The sequence below is a fragment of the Pelodiscus sinensis genome, chromosome 9, assembly GCF_052426305.1.
Source record: "Pelodiscus sinensis isolate ZL-2025 chromosome 9, ASM5242630v1, whole genome shotgun sequence".
Classification (NCBI taxonomy): Eukaryota; Metazoa; Chordata; order Testudines; family Trionychidae; genus Pelodiscus; species Pelodiscus sinensis.
The window spans coordinates 16147824-16166651 of NC_143060.1; the positions used below are offsets into that span (position 1 = coordinate 16147824).

At 41.0% G+C, this 18828-nt stretch overlaps 1 protein-coding gene across 3 annotated transcripts in view; it reads right to left on the reverse strand.

Moving 5' to 3' along the window:
* Positions 1-242: 242 nt before the first annotated feature.
* The window catches only part of OMA1 (OMA1 zinc metallopeptidase), a 47353-nt gene continuing 28767 nt past the window's right edge, over positions 243-18828 (reverse strand). For 2 of the 3 annotated variants that reach the window (XM_075936080.2, XM_075936083.2), the window contains exon 9: positions 5753-7548. In XM_075936080.2, the coding sequence (XP_075792195.1) occupies positions 7324-7548 (225 nt within the window). In that variant the 3' untranslated portion in view covers positions 5753-7323. Of the gene's footprint in view, positions 2325-5752; positions 7549-18828 lie in introns of those variants that run through there. The other variant, XM_075936081.2, reaches the window with a different exon arrangement.

Below are 18828 nucleotides of genomic sequence, written 5' to 3' on the forward strand. Positions count from 1 at the left end.
ACAAATGCCTTTGATGTCAACACCTGTGCATCCAGACTACCGCGCTGAGCCAACAAACAGCTGATCGGCTCAGCGCGGCAGCCATGTAAATTTAAATGAAGCGATGATTATTTAAATCGCCACTTCATTTTCCTATGCCTGGTAGCCTAATCTACATGCCTCTGTCGCCAGAGGCATGTAGTCTAGACATACCCTAAATGTTTAATTCTGAGTAAAGGAAAGGGAAAAAATGCTCTAACACAAGATATGCTTTCGTAGTTTGTCAGCCCTTTTTCTCTGCATAGCCCAACAGCACATGTAGGTATACATGGAAAGAATCCTACATTCAACATGCAGTATAATTTGCCATCATAATCTATGTTTAAAAAACAGAACAAATGTGCAGTAATCATCTTATCATGTCCAACAACAGAATCCTTCCCTACAGCAGCAAGTCTGATATGCCACCGCAGGGAAGGGCATGCCTTTCTGAAGCACAGGAAGACACTTGTACCAGTTGCTAAACCTTTCAAATCTTTATTTAAAAAGCAAAAACCAATGCACTGGGATCTCAAAAGACTTTATAAACAACATAGTGCTACCACAGCAGACAGGGAAGCATTACCATTTTACAGGTGGGAAAACAGAGGCAGAGGGAAGTTGCAGCTAAAAATTTTCAAGTGGCCTCAGATTTCGGGTCTCCAGTTTGATATTTTCTAAGGTCGGATTTTCTGTTTCCCCCAGGAGAGTGATATTGCATACAGTCTCCTAGGGGAAAACAGGGAATTTCCAATGCTAGTCCTTAAACAGAAAACAATTCAACAAATAATCTGCCCTCTGTTGGGTGAAATCCCATAACCACACTTGCCCAAGTGTGCTGTGATTGTGGTTGGAAGGGATCACTGTGTGTTGCCAGCAGCAGTGAAAACGAAGTGTGGTGGGCAGTGACTCGTTAGTCTCCCATCCCCCTGATCTGATGCTGCTTTTGTAACAAGCTATTGTGGGGGGAAAGGAGGGCTTGACACTGGTGCCTGTCCTCAAGCATCATCCATGATGATAGGGTAAAGGTGGCTTCTCTCAAATTCCAGCCTGTACTCCTGAGGATGTGGTCACAAAAGCAGCAGCAGCACAAGCTCTCACCCATGTCTTGTGGTCTTACTCACCATAGCTGGAGCAGTAAACAGCCTCTTGCAAGAGCCAGTGGTTGTAACTATCTTGTGCCTTGCAGTGGAGGGTATCAAGGGGTGTTTTCTTCACTATCAATGATACTCTTGTGCTTTGCATTCCTTGCAGCTGAAACCTTGTCCGTCAGCACTTTCTCCACACTGGGACAAAAACTCTCCCAGATTAAAAGGCAGAAAGAGCACACTCAGAGGGACACATTCCATGAGTTAATGCATGCTTCTGAGAAGGGGAGCTCAGAGCATGGAGGATTACACTGTCCGAGGATCTGGATGTGGACAGGGAGGACAGGAGAGCATGCAGGGAACAAGAGCGTGCCATGTAGGAAGAGACGCTGCTGATTATGAAGGAGCAATCAGACATATGGAGGCATCTGGTTGAGGTTCAAGAACGGCAGCTAGATGCTAGTGTCCAAACCTGCTGCCATCATTTTCCAGTTCTCCATGCTCCTCCCCCAAATGTCCCATAAGGAATGGGGAGGGGAGTTTGGTACCCCTTACACTCAACTTGAGGAAAGGGTACAAGGACCAGAAGGTGCCCATTCCCACAACTTTGATTATTACTGCAGTGTATCTATAAGCAAGCTTTCCTTGTTTCTCCCCCACTATCAGCTCTCTTGCCCCAGATTGTTTTCCTTTTCTCTGTTGCCTCTGTTTGTGTGCATAATAAAACTTAACATGGAGAAAACTCTTTATTCATTCAACACATAACAGCTGGTGGAGGTGGAATTTACAGGGGAGAAAATGTAATAGAGGGAACTGTTTGGTAAGGAACATAGGTAAGTATCACATACCACGTTACTCCTTGCTGAAATGGGTTTTCAAAGCCTTACAGAGACGTGAGCCCTTCAATGCGTCCTTTATTTTGCCCTGCTGCCTGGCGATCTACCTCCCCTTTCACACCCTGAAGAGAACTTTTCTCCTTGTTTCACACAGTATGAAACACACTATGTCGAAGTGATTCATGACTATCACCAGCAACTGTGAATTGATCTGTCTTCCCATCGGGCTGCTTATGTAGCATCAAATTGTTCTGCGTGGCAGCTCCAATATCAGCTGTGTAAACACTAGAAGGTGTGAGAGGTTTGTAATACTCACAACTACACTGTACAGCTGAGCAGGCTCCATGCTTATGCTATGGCATGCCAGGGCTAACCCAGGCTTCTGAAGAAAAAAGAAGGGAAAAAAAGCACAAAAAAGGCTTGGTATCTTTGCCATTGATGTCAAGGAGGGAGAACGGTAAGAGTATCATGGGAGGCTAACACCATATTCCCATAACCACCTACATCAGTGTCCCATAAGGCATTGCAAGCCCAATCCAAAATGCCACTCTGCTACATGCATTGTGGGACAGCACCCAGAGGGCAGTGCTGTGTGTCGATGCCAGCCCTGCTCGTGAGGATACACTCTGCTGACACAATGAGCGCAGCGTGGACATGCAAGATGAGCTTGCTTAAATCAGAAGTTGAGTGTCACTTACATAAAGTCAACTTAACTTCATAGCATAGGCATGGCCTGACTTACCCAAATTGTGATTTGCCTGCCAGGAATCCCAACAGGGTATCAATAGCAAGTAGGGCTTATATGATGTTGCCTTTTTTCCATTAGAAACAAGAGTAAGGTAAAACAACACATCTCAGGTATTTTTAGTGAAAAACTGTTGTACTAAAACTAATTTTAAAAGGGTAGATTCAGAAATAGTAGAACAAAATGTAAGGTTACTTTTGATAACTCTTCAGTACCTTTGATTTGCTGTTGCTAAGATTCCATTTAACACCTTCTTGTGAAGCATGCTAGTTATCTGTGCTGCATGTTAAAACTGTATTAATGTAGTTTTGCATTACACCTTAATTTAGATTCTAAAAACCACAAAAATTCATACTTCTCCACCGTAGCTATAATTTGGCGACCCTGCAAGCACTGTTCCAATGCCTCACTAAAGCAAAAACCTGCATTACTTGTACAAAGTTCATGTTATGCTTTCACATAGGCATTGCCAAGCTCAGCTTGCCGTGGGAATCATGATATTGAATTTCCTAACTTCTTTGTTCAGAGTCTTAAACAGAGCACTTACAGAAATTAGGATGTTCCTTTAGAGGAACATCAGTCAGAGGAGGGAAAACAAGAAGGCCTTCAGAGACTAGTCAGGGTACACTGAAGGTAATAAACAGTTACGGATTATTCATGGTTTGGACAAATAGCCCACCACCAAACCTCTGAAGGAGCAACTAGCAGCAGACCACATACTGTACATGTGCGATATGTAGTTCTCCAATAGCAGTCACCTCAATTTGTTTAAAAATAAATTATGATTCTAGAATCAGAATCCTTAGGTCTAGTGTTCAGAGCAGGGCATTGAGTCAGACCTCCTGGGCTCTGTTCCCAGCTTTCCCACTTACCTGCTGTGTAGCCTTTGTAAAGTTATTTTATCTGTGTCCCAGTTTTTCCAGCTAGAAAACAAGTAAAAGACTCACATATGCAGGTGTTTAGAGAGACTTATTTATATTTGCAACATGCTTTGAGGGATCTAGAAAAGCCAGTTACTAGCACTTGCCAAAGGTTTAAGAAAAATTAAATATGGATTAGAAAGCAAAAAAGTGGCAATTTTTAACATTCATTATAAAGCCATGTGAAGAGCATTTTACCAACATTTCCTCTCTAGCCACTAATAAAATCCTCTGAACTGAGACTATGCTTAAGAAATTTCAGCACATAAGAGAATTTAAGACAGTTAAGTGCCTGAAGATAGGCGATTATACTAGCAGTGCCTTTTCAACCCTAAGTATTGCAATAGAAGTGAAATGCTAGAGAAGAGCTTCAGGATAGTAAAATAATCTAAGCTTGCACGTTTGTCTCTCTTTAATAACTCCAAACAGTTTCCAAACAAAATGCATTTTTAAACAGTATTTTGCTTTGGTTTCTCAGCATATATAAATATTTCACACCAAAATAGGTATTATTTCCAAACAAGGTGCCAAACATGAAAAAAGTTACGGGAGGCCATTTTTTATTGTAAGACTGCCTTGTGTGCATTTCTCCTGCTTGTCAAATTTGTCCACTCCTGATAAGTTAGATGTATAATTTTAGTATTGTGTACACTGTGAACTTAATCTTTCCATAAGAAGCTGTGAAGCCCAGCATGCAGCACTAGCAGAAGATAGAAATATTTTTACCAATCTGTCTTAATTTTACGTGATAACATTCATCTTCCAGTACAGCATTTCTTTCACTCGAATCCCAACTTCTTGCTTTTACTAATCCATCCAATTGCAACACAACGGTTGTACAGCTAGTTAGAAGTTGGTATTTGCAATATTTTTCTAATGGAAGTATATTTTAAAATTAACTCCTCTAGGATCTGGAATTACAATTTCTTTAATAAAAGGGTCAGTGTAGATTTTGCTCAAGGCTCTCAGACCTTTAGAAAAATAACATCTTGTAATTTCATCTCTTTCTGATTGGACAAGAAAACATTTTTAAATATTTCAACAGCAATCCTATAGAGGTTTAGGCAAAGGCAGTATATAGGTTTTAGAAAGCACTTAGACATTTGAGGCTAAGACGACACAGACTCAAGAGTGGCAAGTTTTGGATATCCTATTTCCTTGTGCACAAATGAAAGAAGAAAACTTTTAAAAGTACGTGGCAAACTATTAGAAGATCTAGAATCTGAACACATCAAATTCAGAGGTTAAGTTTAGAACTTTGGTACAAGCTCATCTGTATGTTATAAGCAAGGCATTTATACACAGGAATTTAAAGAACTTATAGAACATACATTTATACTTTAAAATACACAAACTTTATTTTAAAAAACAGTTCTCTATGTTCTCCCTTGTCTTCCCTGACAAAATCATGTTGCATGTCAGCCACAAGGACTGGATAACAAAACAAGCTTTGACATTGGGGTGGGAGGGAAGAAGCATTGGGGTCTTGACTATACAGTTTAAGTTATAAAATCTACAGGGAAATCTAAATGGTGTGTTTTTCTGTTTACCTTCAAGTGACAATGTCCAAATGCCTTAACACACTGCTGAACGTCTGTTACATAAACTCCTGTCAGTAAGAATAAAAATAATGGATAGATGGATAATGGTGAGGCTGGCCATTCTGCCTGTTGTCAGTGGTGTCTTGCATACAAATTTAAAAATAGCTTGCAAGTAATATGCTGTCAATCTAAATATATATAAACAGACCTGGAAAACATCAGCACAGTCAACCTTGCAAATACAGCCTCTTCACCCTGAAACTGAGATGTCAGATGGCTCAAAGGACCCATATTCTTTGGGTTAAGTCAGCAAACAAACTATTGTTCATAAACTCTTTCAGACTCTGCGCCTAGAGCCACTGCGGAATGTCGTTTTTTCAGAAAAATTCCATTCAAATTTAAAAGGAAAATAAAATTGTGATTTGTCTGGTACATTCTAAAATTTCATAGCTCTCCCCTTCCCCTTTATAATGCACAGGATCATTCAAATTCCATCTGTGTCATGATCTGATACACATTGTCAAACATTGTAATAAAATCCTGCAGTTTTCCCACTTATAGCATAGGAAAGCATCAGTAATTTTCTTCTTGAACTTTATTTTAATAAAAAAAAAAAAACAGATCCCCAAAACAATAGTTAGGGCATAGGCTTCAATCAGTAAAAGATCTCTTCCTCTTTCGTTCACTGTATCTTTTTTTATTTCAAAAAGGATGGCACACAATAATTTTCAGGAACTGGAAAGGAAGAGCCTATCAACCAGCTGAAAATAAACATGATGTGCTGGTTGTGCTTCACGAAAAGCCTAGCTAAAGGAGAAAAGGTCAGTCAATCATGAAAGGACAAAAATAAAACAACTCTGAAGCAGGGAGCTTCTTGGGCACATGATTCTTTGCTGCACATTACAATGTTCTGGCCCTTTTCCCAAGCTCATCAAATGAGGCTGTACAGTTTGCTAGTTTAACTCACAGACTGGCAAGCACAGGAAGTAAGATTGGCTCCCCAAACTTACATGTGCTGAAGGAGCAGAGAAATCTTCTGCCTTCCATCTACATAATCCCCAAGGAGCTGCTCCTCAACTCAAGTTTGCCGATGGAGGATTGCATCCCTATATGCAATCTGAGAAGCTCACTGTACAAAGGGGCAGAGGAGTAGCTTCGCAAATTCTCCCAAGTTTCATTTTGGAGGCATTTGCTTTAAGTCTCCTTCTTCACCAGATCTACTTCAACCAAGGCCTTGCATTGGAAACTACACTCATCCATTCTAGCCCGAGCACCTCCAATTACTCATCTCCCCATTAAGAAGGACAGACTGGGAAGGCAGACTTCTAAACTGGTATTCGATAACAGTTTCCTAAGGAGAAATAAACATACAAAATAGGATGCTTCCTCTGCCGCTATATAGCTTAGACGTTTTATAGGGTTTCATTACCTAATGTATTTAGAGAGTATCAACCACTAATAGTCAAGTGCTGATCTATCTAGACCAGTTGCAGCTGAAGTGAATCTGGCCTTGGAAGAAACATCTCAATTGTTCAAAGAGACATCATTAAAAGTGATCACTTGCAAAATATCCCAGTGCTACAAGTCACAGTTCTTAACGGGTTTTATAGATTCACTGGGACATTTTCTGACTTCACTTTTAAATACAATTCTGCACAATCCTTTCAGATTACTTTGAAGTGAAATGCTGAATCAACCTGATTTCTAAAGTGCCTTTAAAAGATATATGATACAAAAATGCCCAGCAGAAAGCCATCCAATTAGGTGGATATATGTACAGCTCACTGGCCATTTTATTGCTGCTCTGCCATTTGTGTGAATGGACTGTACAGAGATTATTACCCCTCCCCTGCAGTGATTTATGTTTAGTATCCCTTATTGAATAAAAGTCTCTCAACTCCAACACACTACTCTTTATATGTGGGGAGAGTTCCTCATTGCACTGAGAAGGAGATCACCACAAGTTTGGGAACCTGGAATACTGATGGCTTGATCTACTTTGTGTTACAGAGAGACAAGTTTCCTTCAACAGATTTTTGGCACCAGGGAAGTACAAACATGATTTGCAATTATTTGTCCATTTGATAATCTTACAAGAATCAAAAAAGTGCTTCAGGAAAAAAAATCTGTTCAATCAACAGTTTGTGAAGTTTTTCTGGTGAATATATTTTCCCTTCAGTTTGCTGGTTCTTTTTCAACTGCAAGAGTTACTGGAAGTTTTTCCCCCTTTTGAACAGAAGGAAAGTCCACTTTTGGCTTTGCAAGACCATGTTGAGTAGCGTTATGGCCTTCTTTATCCTTAGATGCTTCCAGAAGATGCTGCATGTTAAGTTTAAAAATAAGGCGAGGGTCTGGTCCAGAGAGAGAGGGACAATTGCAACTCTCTCTTATTTTAAGTGCCTATGAAAACAAAACAAGGAATCACATCAACTTACTAAAACCACATTGTAGGTAAACGCAATTTAGGAGTATGCACTTTAGTGCAGGGCAGCCAGTCCTTTATCTTTCCAATAAGAATTGTATATGCTAGTTATATATTGGTGACTCCAGTATTAGGTTTATATACAAATTATCCAACAATTTATCAAATGGAAACCAAGACCTCTTAGGAACAGAAGAGCCATTATTGAATAAAAGATAATGTTTTATCAGCTAGCTGAAGGAACAGCGGATACTTGTAAAGGTATGGTACCATGATATTAACTGTATAATAGCATGAAGTCTTCATTTCTGTTTGTGAACTCAGCCACCTCTTACAAGGGGGCCACATGCAAATTAAAAAAAATAACACTATAAAAAAAAAGAAAAGGATAATGAACTTGATTACATATGTTGTACTATGGGAATACCTGTATCTAGATATATAACCTAACAGATGAGAAAAAAATCATCAGTAGCACGATGAACATTAACTCCCAGGCACAAAGCACAAGAAAGCCCTTTCCTCCACCCCCAAGAGTCTTGAGTGGCACTTCGACTTCCATATTAGTCTCATGAAAATGGTCCCAAAATATAAGGTTTTATTTTGCTTAATGAAAAGTTGTTACTGTGAGATCAAGGGTGAGTTTGCTCTGCTAATCACAACATTAATCTAGCTAAATTTCACTCTTAATTGCATTCAACACATAAGTGTTCATTACTTGAAAGGTTTGGGAATTGGTAGTATAGACTGCTGGTTGGGGGATAAGCATGACTCCAAAAAGAAACCTGGCCTTGCCCCTGAAGAGATGCAGAAGAAAGACAAAAGTAACAAACTTGCTTTACACTTACTGTGTCGTTCCTCAATCTCAAAGAGCTTTATAAAATGTCAGCAAAATGAGGAAGTGGAGAAACCGAACAAGTGAAATGATTGCTCAAGGTCACCTAAATCCTCAGCCCAGCCAGGACAGAATCAAAGTCTTCCGACACCCAATTCTAAGATCTAACCTAAGGCTTTCTGCCAAAATTAAGGGAATTGTTAGATACCTCCTCTCAAAAGGTGCAGTAAGGAAACTGGCATAAACCAGTATGCACAGTGAGAGCCTCCAATCCTAAAGAATTCAAAACCTTGTGTTTGTTTTTAAATAAACTAAATTTATCCTAACAAGTCCTCCCAAAACAGACACATTGCTTTATAGGTAGCAATGAAATCCCACAAAACTCCAGTAATTTAGCAAAACAATGTAATAAATTATAATCAGGGCTCGACAAACCACAGTGAAATCCACTTGCCAGCCCTGCACCATGCATGTGCCAGACCCGCACTGCATACATGCTCACCGCCAGCGAACAGGGCGACCGGCTGAAATCTACTTGCCATGGGATTTGTCAAGCCCTGGTTATAATACAGTCTAATGTAACCTCATATTTCCTCCCCGGGTTACTCGGGAGCAGGTCAAAATCACAAGTGTGCCTGGGCGCCTGATGGTTTTAACATTAAAGGAAATCCTGAGTACCCCAGTAGTGATGTTATTTAGTTGGGGAAACCCTTTCCATCCCCTTGCTGCTGTCCCTTGCTCGTAAAGAACATATAATGTCAGTGCCTCCACCTGGCTGGCCCTGTACACACATAATGGTGTGCCTTGGGAGCCTCCAGGAATAAAATTATTCCAATAATCTGGATCATCTAGCTCCAGAACAGCAATTACAAATCATAAATAGTATATATCTGATAGATTACAGTAGAAAGAACAACCTTTACTTAACAATTTAAAGAAACAGAGTTTAACAGATGAACAGTGAATAACCTAACAAAGTACACAGAAAATAACGGGAATGTATCTATTTGGCATTTGCCCTGCCACCGTTTATCAGACCTCAGAGTATGCACTCCTCAGGACTCTCAGTACCATACACTTGCTTGCATGGGCACACTTGAAGATTTTGCAGCTGGAGTGGATGATTCTAGTCTCCTTCTGTGTGCAGAGTAGTAATTCTAGCCACAGGTATAGCCAAAGAGCAATCAGAAGCAGCCTGCTAGATTCCAGTCCCAAAGGCTCTGAATCCAAGTCTGTAGCTGCAACCTAACAGCTCCTGGACTGGATAAAACTCCTCCACAGCAGTCTAAATCCTTTTTTCAAAAAAAAATGGGAAGAGTCCACAGACTGCTAAGAGTCTCTCTCCACACACATGGAGACCCCCAGCCACCCACAAAAAAACAAGTCACTTCCTTCCTGGTTTCTTCAAGGGCTCATGGGAATTGTTGTCTCTGGGGCTAGATTGCCGCACACAGGATATTCCCAGAGAATAAGCAGAGGCACCTTTAATAAGGTGACTACACTAATATTTAGCACTGACCATTACCACAGCCATTTTGATATTTGTTGTTAAATTCTTCTTAGCCTCAATCAAAGAAAGTAGAACACACAATTCATAGGCAAATAATCATCCAGTTGCATTTTTAATCTTTGCATCAGAAAGTTCATTCCCTGTACATTTTATTCCATTTGTTCCAATTCTCTTCCTAATATCATGTTTCAGAAGAGTTCTTGTCAGAGTTTCCTCGAGTTACTTACAGTTACAGAGTGTTGTTAGGGGGAAGCTACAGAAAGCCTCACTTTTGTAGTTCAGCAGGTGTGTTGCCCTGCTGCTAATATAATGAGCAAAAGCTGAATTAAATTATTCCTTATATAGCCAGATAGCATAGTTCATGCTAAGGTGTGCACCTGTGCAGCCTCACACAAAGAATTCTTCCTCCACCAACCTCCTGGAGAGCCACGCAGCAGCACTTGTGGCAGGCAGCTGCTCTGGCAGGCGGGGCTGACTGAGATGGTGTGGTGAGGGAGCCACTAGGGTGGGAGGCCAGGGCCTGCCATGGCTGTGTGGAGGGGGGAGGCCTACTCTGGTGGCCTGGGATGCCACATGGCGGGGAGACCGGGGCCTGTTTTGGGACTGGGAACTGCTGCATGGCAGAGAGGTGGAGGTCTGCTCCAGGAGACAATGAGACAATCACTGTGTTAGTGAGTAAATAAACTGCGTGCCACAGTGGCACATATCCAAACTAGCACGAATGACCTCAATATTGATGCACAAGCCAAAACTCACTCTGCTCATGGTTGGAAAAATCTTAAACACTGCTAGAAGGAGGGAAGGATTTGCTTCAATTTAAAATTCATTTAGCTCCTTCTAACAGAGGCAGAATGTACAGATCACTTTTGAGGTTTTTAAAACAAAGAAAAGTCCAGCCTAACAGCTCTTTTTGCAAAGAGGTTTGGAAACTATGTTTTTCTAACAAAAATCCGGTTAGTACAGTAAACAGATATCTTTGGAACTGGCTTAGAAACAAATTATATTTAACAGTTCCAACTGGGCTTTAGAGAAGAGCAAGTTTCAAAGATATGAAAAAGTATTTCTCATTTGTGCTATCTGATTGTTTCCGGTTAAAAAGTAGTATCTGAATCAAACACAACTTTTGGGGCTGTCTAGGTTCTTCTTAGTTATAACAAATAAAATTCAAGTTCATTTGTTGTTTTGCAACCTAATCTAAATATTCACCAAATTTTACCATACTTATCACTGAATTCTTCTTCAGTGACCAATGAATTTCAATACTGATATTTATAATGACAAAGAGTTTTCTCTTGTTCTCTTTCAGAACATAAGCTGCTGAAAGGCTGCATTAATGTCAAGTAGCATTAGTCAAGGGAAACAGAAATATAAAGATTTAGGTTGTATCTTGAAAAAGGCAACATAATCCTCCTTTAAATTAATTTAGCAGTTTTAAATCTCTGGTTTTCTTGACTATGTAATGTCTGTCTTCCAACTGCAGCTCTGTTCTCATCCTTTCTTTCTGGGTTCACTTATCTAAAATACTACAGTTTACAACATCAGGAGGTACATATAATAACTATGGGGTAATATTCTCACCCTGTGGAAGTCTCTGCTTTCTTATTACACAAAGTAACTGTACGAAGTTAGAGGGGCCTGATTTAAACACACTGATTCACAGCCCATAGAAAACAAAATGAAGTTAGCTGAAAGGATAGCTAAAAGGCTATGCTTACCCTAAGCCTTCCTGTTAGCTCTTGCTATTTTTTAATGCCAATAATGTATTCAATGTGGCAAAATCACTCTTCAAGAAGCTTACAATGTATTATTTCTGGAAGATAACGCATTCCACGGCCTACCTTCAATTTCAGTATTATAACTTCAATTCCAATAATTTAGAGTTGCTCAAGAAACTCCATTTTGACCAGAATCCAATCCAACTAATTTAGTTGCTAGGGGAGTGCATACATATTCCTAATTAAATGCACACAACTTGCAAAGTTAAGAACATGTTTCACAGCTTTGTTATACTAATGAATCCAGACAGAAGACCAAACAGCAGCAATATCACCAGGTTAAAACTTGAGTGGAGTACACGATTAGGTTGGGGTTTGTAGGCACATTCCTACTGTCTTTTTCAGGCTCCCATTAAGACAAAAGGGCTGCACTGCAGAAGAGAAACTCTTGATGATGAGGTTACTCTGTGTGTGCACAGAGAGCAGTCATCAAGCAATACTATTTCTATCACAAACTTTCAGACTTTGGTTTGTAAATGGCAAAGGTGGAGCAGTAGTTGTATTCTACTACAATATAGCCTTAGTCATCTACCAACAGCTACGTGCATGAGGTAGAGGTTTGCTTGTGCCATTGCTTAGTACCTCACCCCACTCCTCTCCATCGCATACACCATATAGCTGCATGCAGGGCCTAGGAAAGAGGAGAGATTCCATTGCTCAGTTATATATATATATATATATATATATATATATATATATATATATATATATACACACACACACACACACACACACACATACATACACACACACACACACACACACACACACACTTACTTCACTGTTGTCACAGTTCTTGAGCTTATTGCACCTGATACGCTGCGGGCCTGCAGTCTTTGAATACATCACTCTCAAGTGTCTAGCCATCACCTCGCTTGGGAAAGGCTCACACCATTTTCCCATTTTAGGATCTGCCCGTCAGCTGCAGCCTCCTCCTCCCCCACTGATTACCTCAGAAGGCCTAACATAATGACCGTGCAATTCTGTTCTCTCCAAGAGCAATGATAGTGGTACCCAGTGATCTGACAGTTTTTTTTTAATGCAAAATATTATTAGAACAAATGCAGTTGAGAAAATTAGTTCTTAAAACAATCAGACTGCACATACGTAGACATCTAACCATCTTCTATGTGGGAACCCTGGCAGCTTTAAGTCTTCACCAAGATCTCTGGAGTCAGCTGGCACAGTTCATGCCCTAACTCAAACCATTTGCTCCCTTTGCTCAAGGAGGTAGTTCTTTAAGAGCTGTTATGTCCTTTTGATCACCTACTACTGTCCCTTTCCCCTCCCAGGCCAATTCACTTTTAAATTGGCTACAGTCCTTTGGTCTCTTACATTATATTTAAATAGCCTAAAATTGTTGACCCAGGCTGGAAGGCTCACTTGCAGAGGTTATCTGGCTCTCACTAGTGCTCAAATAGCTGCACAGAGGGCATTGCAATTAGGCTGAAGCTTGGCATCTGAAAGGTTGGCATATTTATCAGCCCCAAGCTGCAAAACCAAAGTACTGCCAACACTATCAACTTAGGCTTGAATAAAGATCTAAATTGATTAACACATTACAAAGGTAATTTCCCCACCTTTGATACTCTCATTTCCACATTACTTGCTATGAATGAGACACATCCAGCCTGACTTAAGCTTCATTAATATCCTACAATTGACAGGTAAGCTCTTTTGCTGATTTTACACACACACACACACACACACACACACACACACACACACACACGCGCGCGCGATTCCATAATTTGCATTCCAACTTATCTGAAGTGAGTTTTAGCCACAAAAGCCAGTACATTTGTTAATCTCTATGATGCCATAGGACTGCTCATTGTTTTTAAACTTACATACTAAAACAGCTACCCCTCAGACTTTGTACTGCTGTTATTTTTAGAACACTAGCATGAGCCCTGCTAGCCTGAATCTGTTGACCATGCTCGAAAACTTGCTTCTGTGGGGTATGTACCCCTAGTTCACAGCTTTGGCAAAACAAGGCATGTGATTTGTTGGAGTCAGATCCACAAAACTGAATAACTTTACTCATTGTTTTTCAAGTGTCCATGGGGAGCAGGGGAGAAGTGTGTCCTTTTCTAGAGTCACTCTCTTCTTGGCAACAGTCCTCATGGAATAAAAGCATTCTAACTGTATAGCAAATATTCCATTTCCCAGGGTAATACAAGTCTCCCTCAATAACTGTGTTACACAGTTGTATACTTAGCTTATTACATAGCATTCCATGACTGTCACAACCACCTTTTAAAGGAAAGCTGCAGGAAAAGATGTGTCCAAGTTGCTCTGGCATTTTCATCATAGACTGAAAGGTTTTGACCAGCAATTGGATAAGATGACATTTCAGGGGAGGAGAGTGAAAGAAAATAGCCTTTTTTCTAATACGTTTTCTAAAACTATCATTTATCCCACAACACGCATTCTTGTAATAGTCTATTTGTTCTGGGCCTGAAGTAGACACTCGCGTATATACCAGGCCTAACTACTCTTTCTTGTTTAGAAAATGTTACTGTTAACTTCATAAAATTCAGAAGCCAATTAAATTGTACCAGATAGGAAAGTATGTGTCTTTTCTTCATGTCACAGATAAAATAAAATTCTGGAAAATGAATAGTGCTTGCACAGTATGTACATAGAGCTTGTACATATATTCTTATACTTCAGGTTTACCTTTATGTTCAAATAATCTCTTTGATATAGTTGAAAAATCCATATAATTACAAATTCATAAGCACGAGTCACTTAAGCAGTCTAATTCTGATTTTACTAAACTCAAAAGATTAAGAAGAGGAGATGGGGAAAAAAAGAGAGAAGTTGCACAGAATAATATATCTTGCAAAGAGACTGCTCTATATCCAAGGACTACGGGCAGTATATAACACTGGTCTACAATTTTTTAGAAGTCGTCTGCTTCAGAGATAAAATGTGCTATTTATTATGTATTTTGATGTGCTGAATTCAAATATGACAATTAAAACAAGTGATTGGCTACCGGTACTGTTTCCAAGATGTTTAAGTTTTTACATTTTACGTCTATGTATATTGTGTAGATAGTTGAGTTTTAATCATAAATTGTAAACCTAGGTCTTTTCATGTGTTTATGGTTGCTTTACATGATAATATTTCACCTGTCCTGTTTATGTAACACATTAAAAATCAGCAAAAGGGTTATATAAAGAAAATTTATTATGAAACAAAAGGCAAAAAACTATTATGTACATAGTTTAGTCCTATTGAGTGTCTACTCGGCGCTTCTTGGCTTGTCTCTTGTATTCATTAAATGGAGCATCTCTTGTCACTGTCCAGCAACAGTCTGCAAGCATTGATGGGTTCCATTTGCCCGGATAGCGTTTCACCATTGTTGCAATGTCCTGGTGAAATCGCTCGCCGTGCTCGTCGCTCACTGCTCCGCAGTTCGGTGGAAAAAAATCTAGATGAGAGTGCAAAAAATTTATCTTTAGTGACATGTTGCAACCAAGGCTTTTGTATGCCTTGAGGAGGTTTTCCACCAACAACCTGTAGTTGTCTGCCTTGTTGTTTCTGAGAAAATTTATTGCCACTAACTGGAAGGCTTTCCATGCCGTCTTTTCCTTGTCACACAGTGCATGGTCAAATGCATCATCTCGAAGAAGTTCACGAATCTGAGGACCAACAAAGACACCTTCCTTTATCTTAGCTTCACTTAACCTTGGAAATTTTCCACAGAGGTACTTGAAAGCTGCTTGTGTTTTGTCCATGGCCTTGACAAAGTTCTTCATCAGACCCAGCTTGATGTGTAAGGGTGGTAACAAAATCTTCCTTGATTCAACAAGAGGTGGATGCTGAACATTTTTCCTCCCAGGCTCCAATGACTGTCGAAGTGGCCAATCTATCTTGATGTAGTGGGAATCTCTTGCACGACTATCCCATTTGCAGAGAAAACAGCAGTACTTTGTGTATCCAGTCTGCAGATCAAGCAAGAGAGCAACAACCTTCAAATCGCCACAAAGCTTCCACTGATGTTGGTCATAGTTTATGCACCTCAAAAGTTGTTTCATGTTGTCATAGGTTTCCTTCATATGGACTGCATGACCAACTGGAATTGATGGCAAAACATTGCCATTATGCAGCAAAACAGCTTTAAGACTCGTCTTCGATGAATCAATGAACAGTCTCCACTCATCTGGATCGTGAACGATATTGAGAGATGCCATCACATCATTGATGTTGTTGCAGGCTACAAGATCACCTTCCATGAAGAAGAATGGGACAAGATCCTTTTGACGGTCACAGAACATGGAAACCCTAACATCACCTGCCAGGAGATTCCACTGCTGTAGTCTGGAGCCCAACAGCTCTGCCTTACTCTTGGGTAGTTCCAAATCCCTGACAACGTCATTCAGTTCACCTTGTGTTATGATGTGTGGTTCAGAGGAGGAGGATGGGAGAAAATGTGGGTCCTGTGACATTGATGGTTCAGGACCAGAAGTTTCATCCTCTTCCTCGTCTGACTCGAGTGAGAATGATTCCGGTGCATCAGGAACCGGCAGTCCTTCTCCGTGGGGTACTGGGCGTATAGCTGATGGAATGTTTGGATAATGCACAGTTCACTTTTTCTTCTTTGACATACCTTTCCCAACTGGAGGCACCATGCAGAAGAAACAATTGCTGGTATGATCTGTTGGCTCTCTCCAAATCACTGGCACTGCAAAAGGCATAGATTTCCTTTTCCTGTTCAACCACTGGCAAAGATTTGTTGCACAAGTGTTGCAGCATATGTGTGGGGCTCACCTCTTGTCCTGATCTCCAATTTTGCAGCCAAAATAAAGGTGATAGGCTTTCTTAACCATAGTGGTTATACTGCGCTTTTGTGATGCAAAAGTCACTTCACCACAAACATAGCAGAAGTTATCTGCACTGTTCACACAAGTAGGAGGCATCTCTGCTCACTCTGGCTAAACAAAAATGTGTCCCTTTGCAAAATCAAACACTGACAAATAAGAGAGCACAACACAATGATTTCTAGAGCTGATATAGGGCAATTTGTTCAGCAGAGTGATGTAAGCTTCGTTATGATTGCATCATTCATGACTTCTAGGAATAACATGATGCAATTCATATCATGTATGATGCAATACCAGCTTCAGATTGCATCATTCATTGTTTTGCCTAAAAAGCAAGTACTGTCCAAACCCAGTCACAGATTTATTCATAGATCCAGTCAAAGATGTATTTTAGTAATTTCTGGTTTAAATTGAGATCCCTTCCCTTTATAACTCACTTATCCTCTGCCATTCGCAAGTCAAGGGTAGTACAGGCAGTCCCCGAGTTACGCGGATCCGACTTATGTCGGATCCACAGTTATGAACGGGGCTTTTCTCGCACCGGAGGACGGGAGCGGCGGGACGCCCAGATGCGCCGCGACGCCCAGATGCGCCGCGGTCCGCCACCCCAGTCCTCCGGGGCGAGAAAAGCTGCTCCCCGTCTCCCTGGTCTGCAGGGAGACAGGGAGCAAAGCCTTGGAGCACACCCGCAGCGAGACATCCCGGGCGCGCTTGAGCTGTCCCCCTGCGAGCGTGCTCCAAGGCTTTGCTACCCGTCTCCCGACCAGCAGACCAGGGAGATGGGAAGCAAAGCCTCGGAGCACGCCCGCAGTGGGACAGCCGCAGCGCGCTTGGGCTGTCCCGCTGCGGGCGTGCCCCGCGGCTTTGCTCCCCGTCTCCCTGGTCTGACCAGCAGACCAGGGAGATGGGGAGCAAAGCCTCCGAGCACGCCAGAAGTGGGACAGCCGCGGCGCACCTGGACTGTCCCGCTGCCCGCGTACTCTGCGGCTTTGCTCCGCGTCTCCCACATCAGCAGACCAGGGAGACGGAGCAAAGCCGTGGAGGACTTGGGCGGTCCCGCCACCCCCGTCTCCCTGGTCTGCTGGGGGGGGGGGGGGGGGGCAGCTAGTGCCCCCCCCCCCAGCAGACCAGGCTTTTCTTGCCTACCCCTGGGGTAGAGCAGCTGGGGGCTGCTGGGTTGGTCCCGCAGCGCTGCTCCGGACCAACCCAGCAGCACCCCAGCTACTCTGCCCCAGGCATCCCCAAGTCAGCCGCTGCTGAAACTGACCAGCGGCTGACTACAGGAAGCCCGAGGCAGAGTTGGGTTTCTTAAGTTGAATCTGTATGTAAGTCAGAACTGGCATCCAGATTCAGCTGTGGTTGAAACTGATCAGTTTCAGCAGCGGCTGACGCCAGTTCCGACCTACAGTCCCTATCTTGTACGTAACCCGGGGACTGCCTGTATATACTGACCCAATAGCATATCTTGAAAACTAAAGCCAATCAACAATTTTAAGCATAATTTTCGTTCTCAGTGACCCAGAATTAGTAAAATTTGACTACATTTATTTCAGAAGCATGTTGGCTGTAGAGCAGTGTAATAAATATTAGTCAAGTGTTTCACCATAATATAGAACACTGAAGTTTACATTCCTAAATTAAGATTCCAATTTTATTAGTTGGAAATTTCAAGTTAACAGTAAATAAAAAATCTATTATAGGTTCTGAATACTTGTATTTGGAGTTTTACATTTAATGACAATTTTCATGTTGGGTTAATGGTATGAGTTGTAACTCCCTTCATAAAAATATAAGCAGTTATAATGGACTGATCCCATCATGCTCAAAGGCAAGTTATGATGTACATATATTCAAAATGCTGCACTGTGTCATCATGTGAAAGTATTTTGAAAAGGTTATACTATTACATGTCAAAAAGTTGATGTAGCAGTTTTCCAATTTTCCACACTAGCATTCTAGTTACTAAAATGTTTGTTATTAGGCTATATACTATAAGGATATAAAACAAACTTTACCATGAAATTTACAGTTTTAAAAAAACATTTTTAATGGCTCCTATCAGTCTGAATGCAGCTGGTTTGCACCAATAGTTGTCTTGCTATCTTATACATTAACAAAATCATTCAACTTAATAGCAAAAAATGTGGGGGGGTTGGCCTGAAAAGACACAGTAAGCAATTCTAGACTAAGAATGAGTCATTCCAGATTTCTAGCTCTATAGACCCTTCATTCCCTCAGATAGCTTTGGGTAACATCATTGTAAAGTGTAATGTCATCATCTAAAACAAAAAACCTTTGCTATG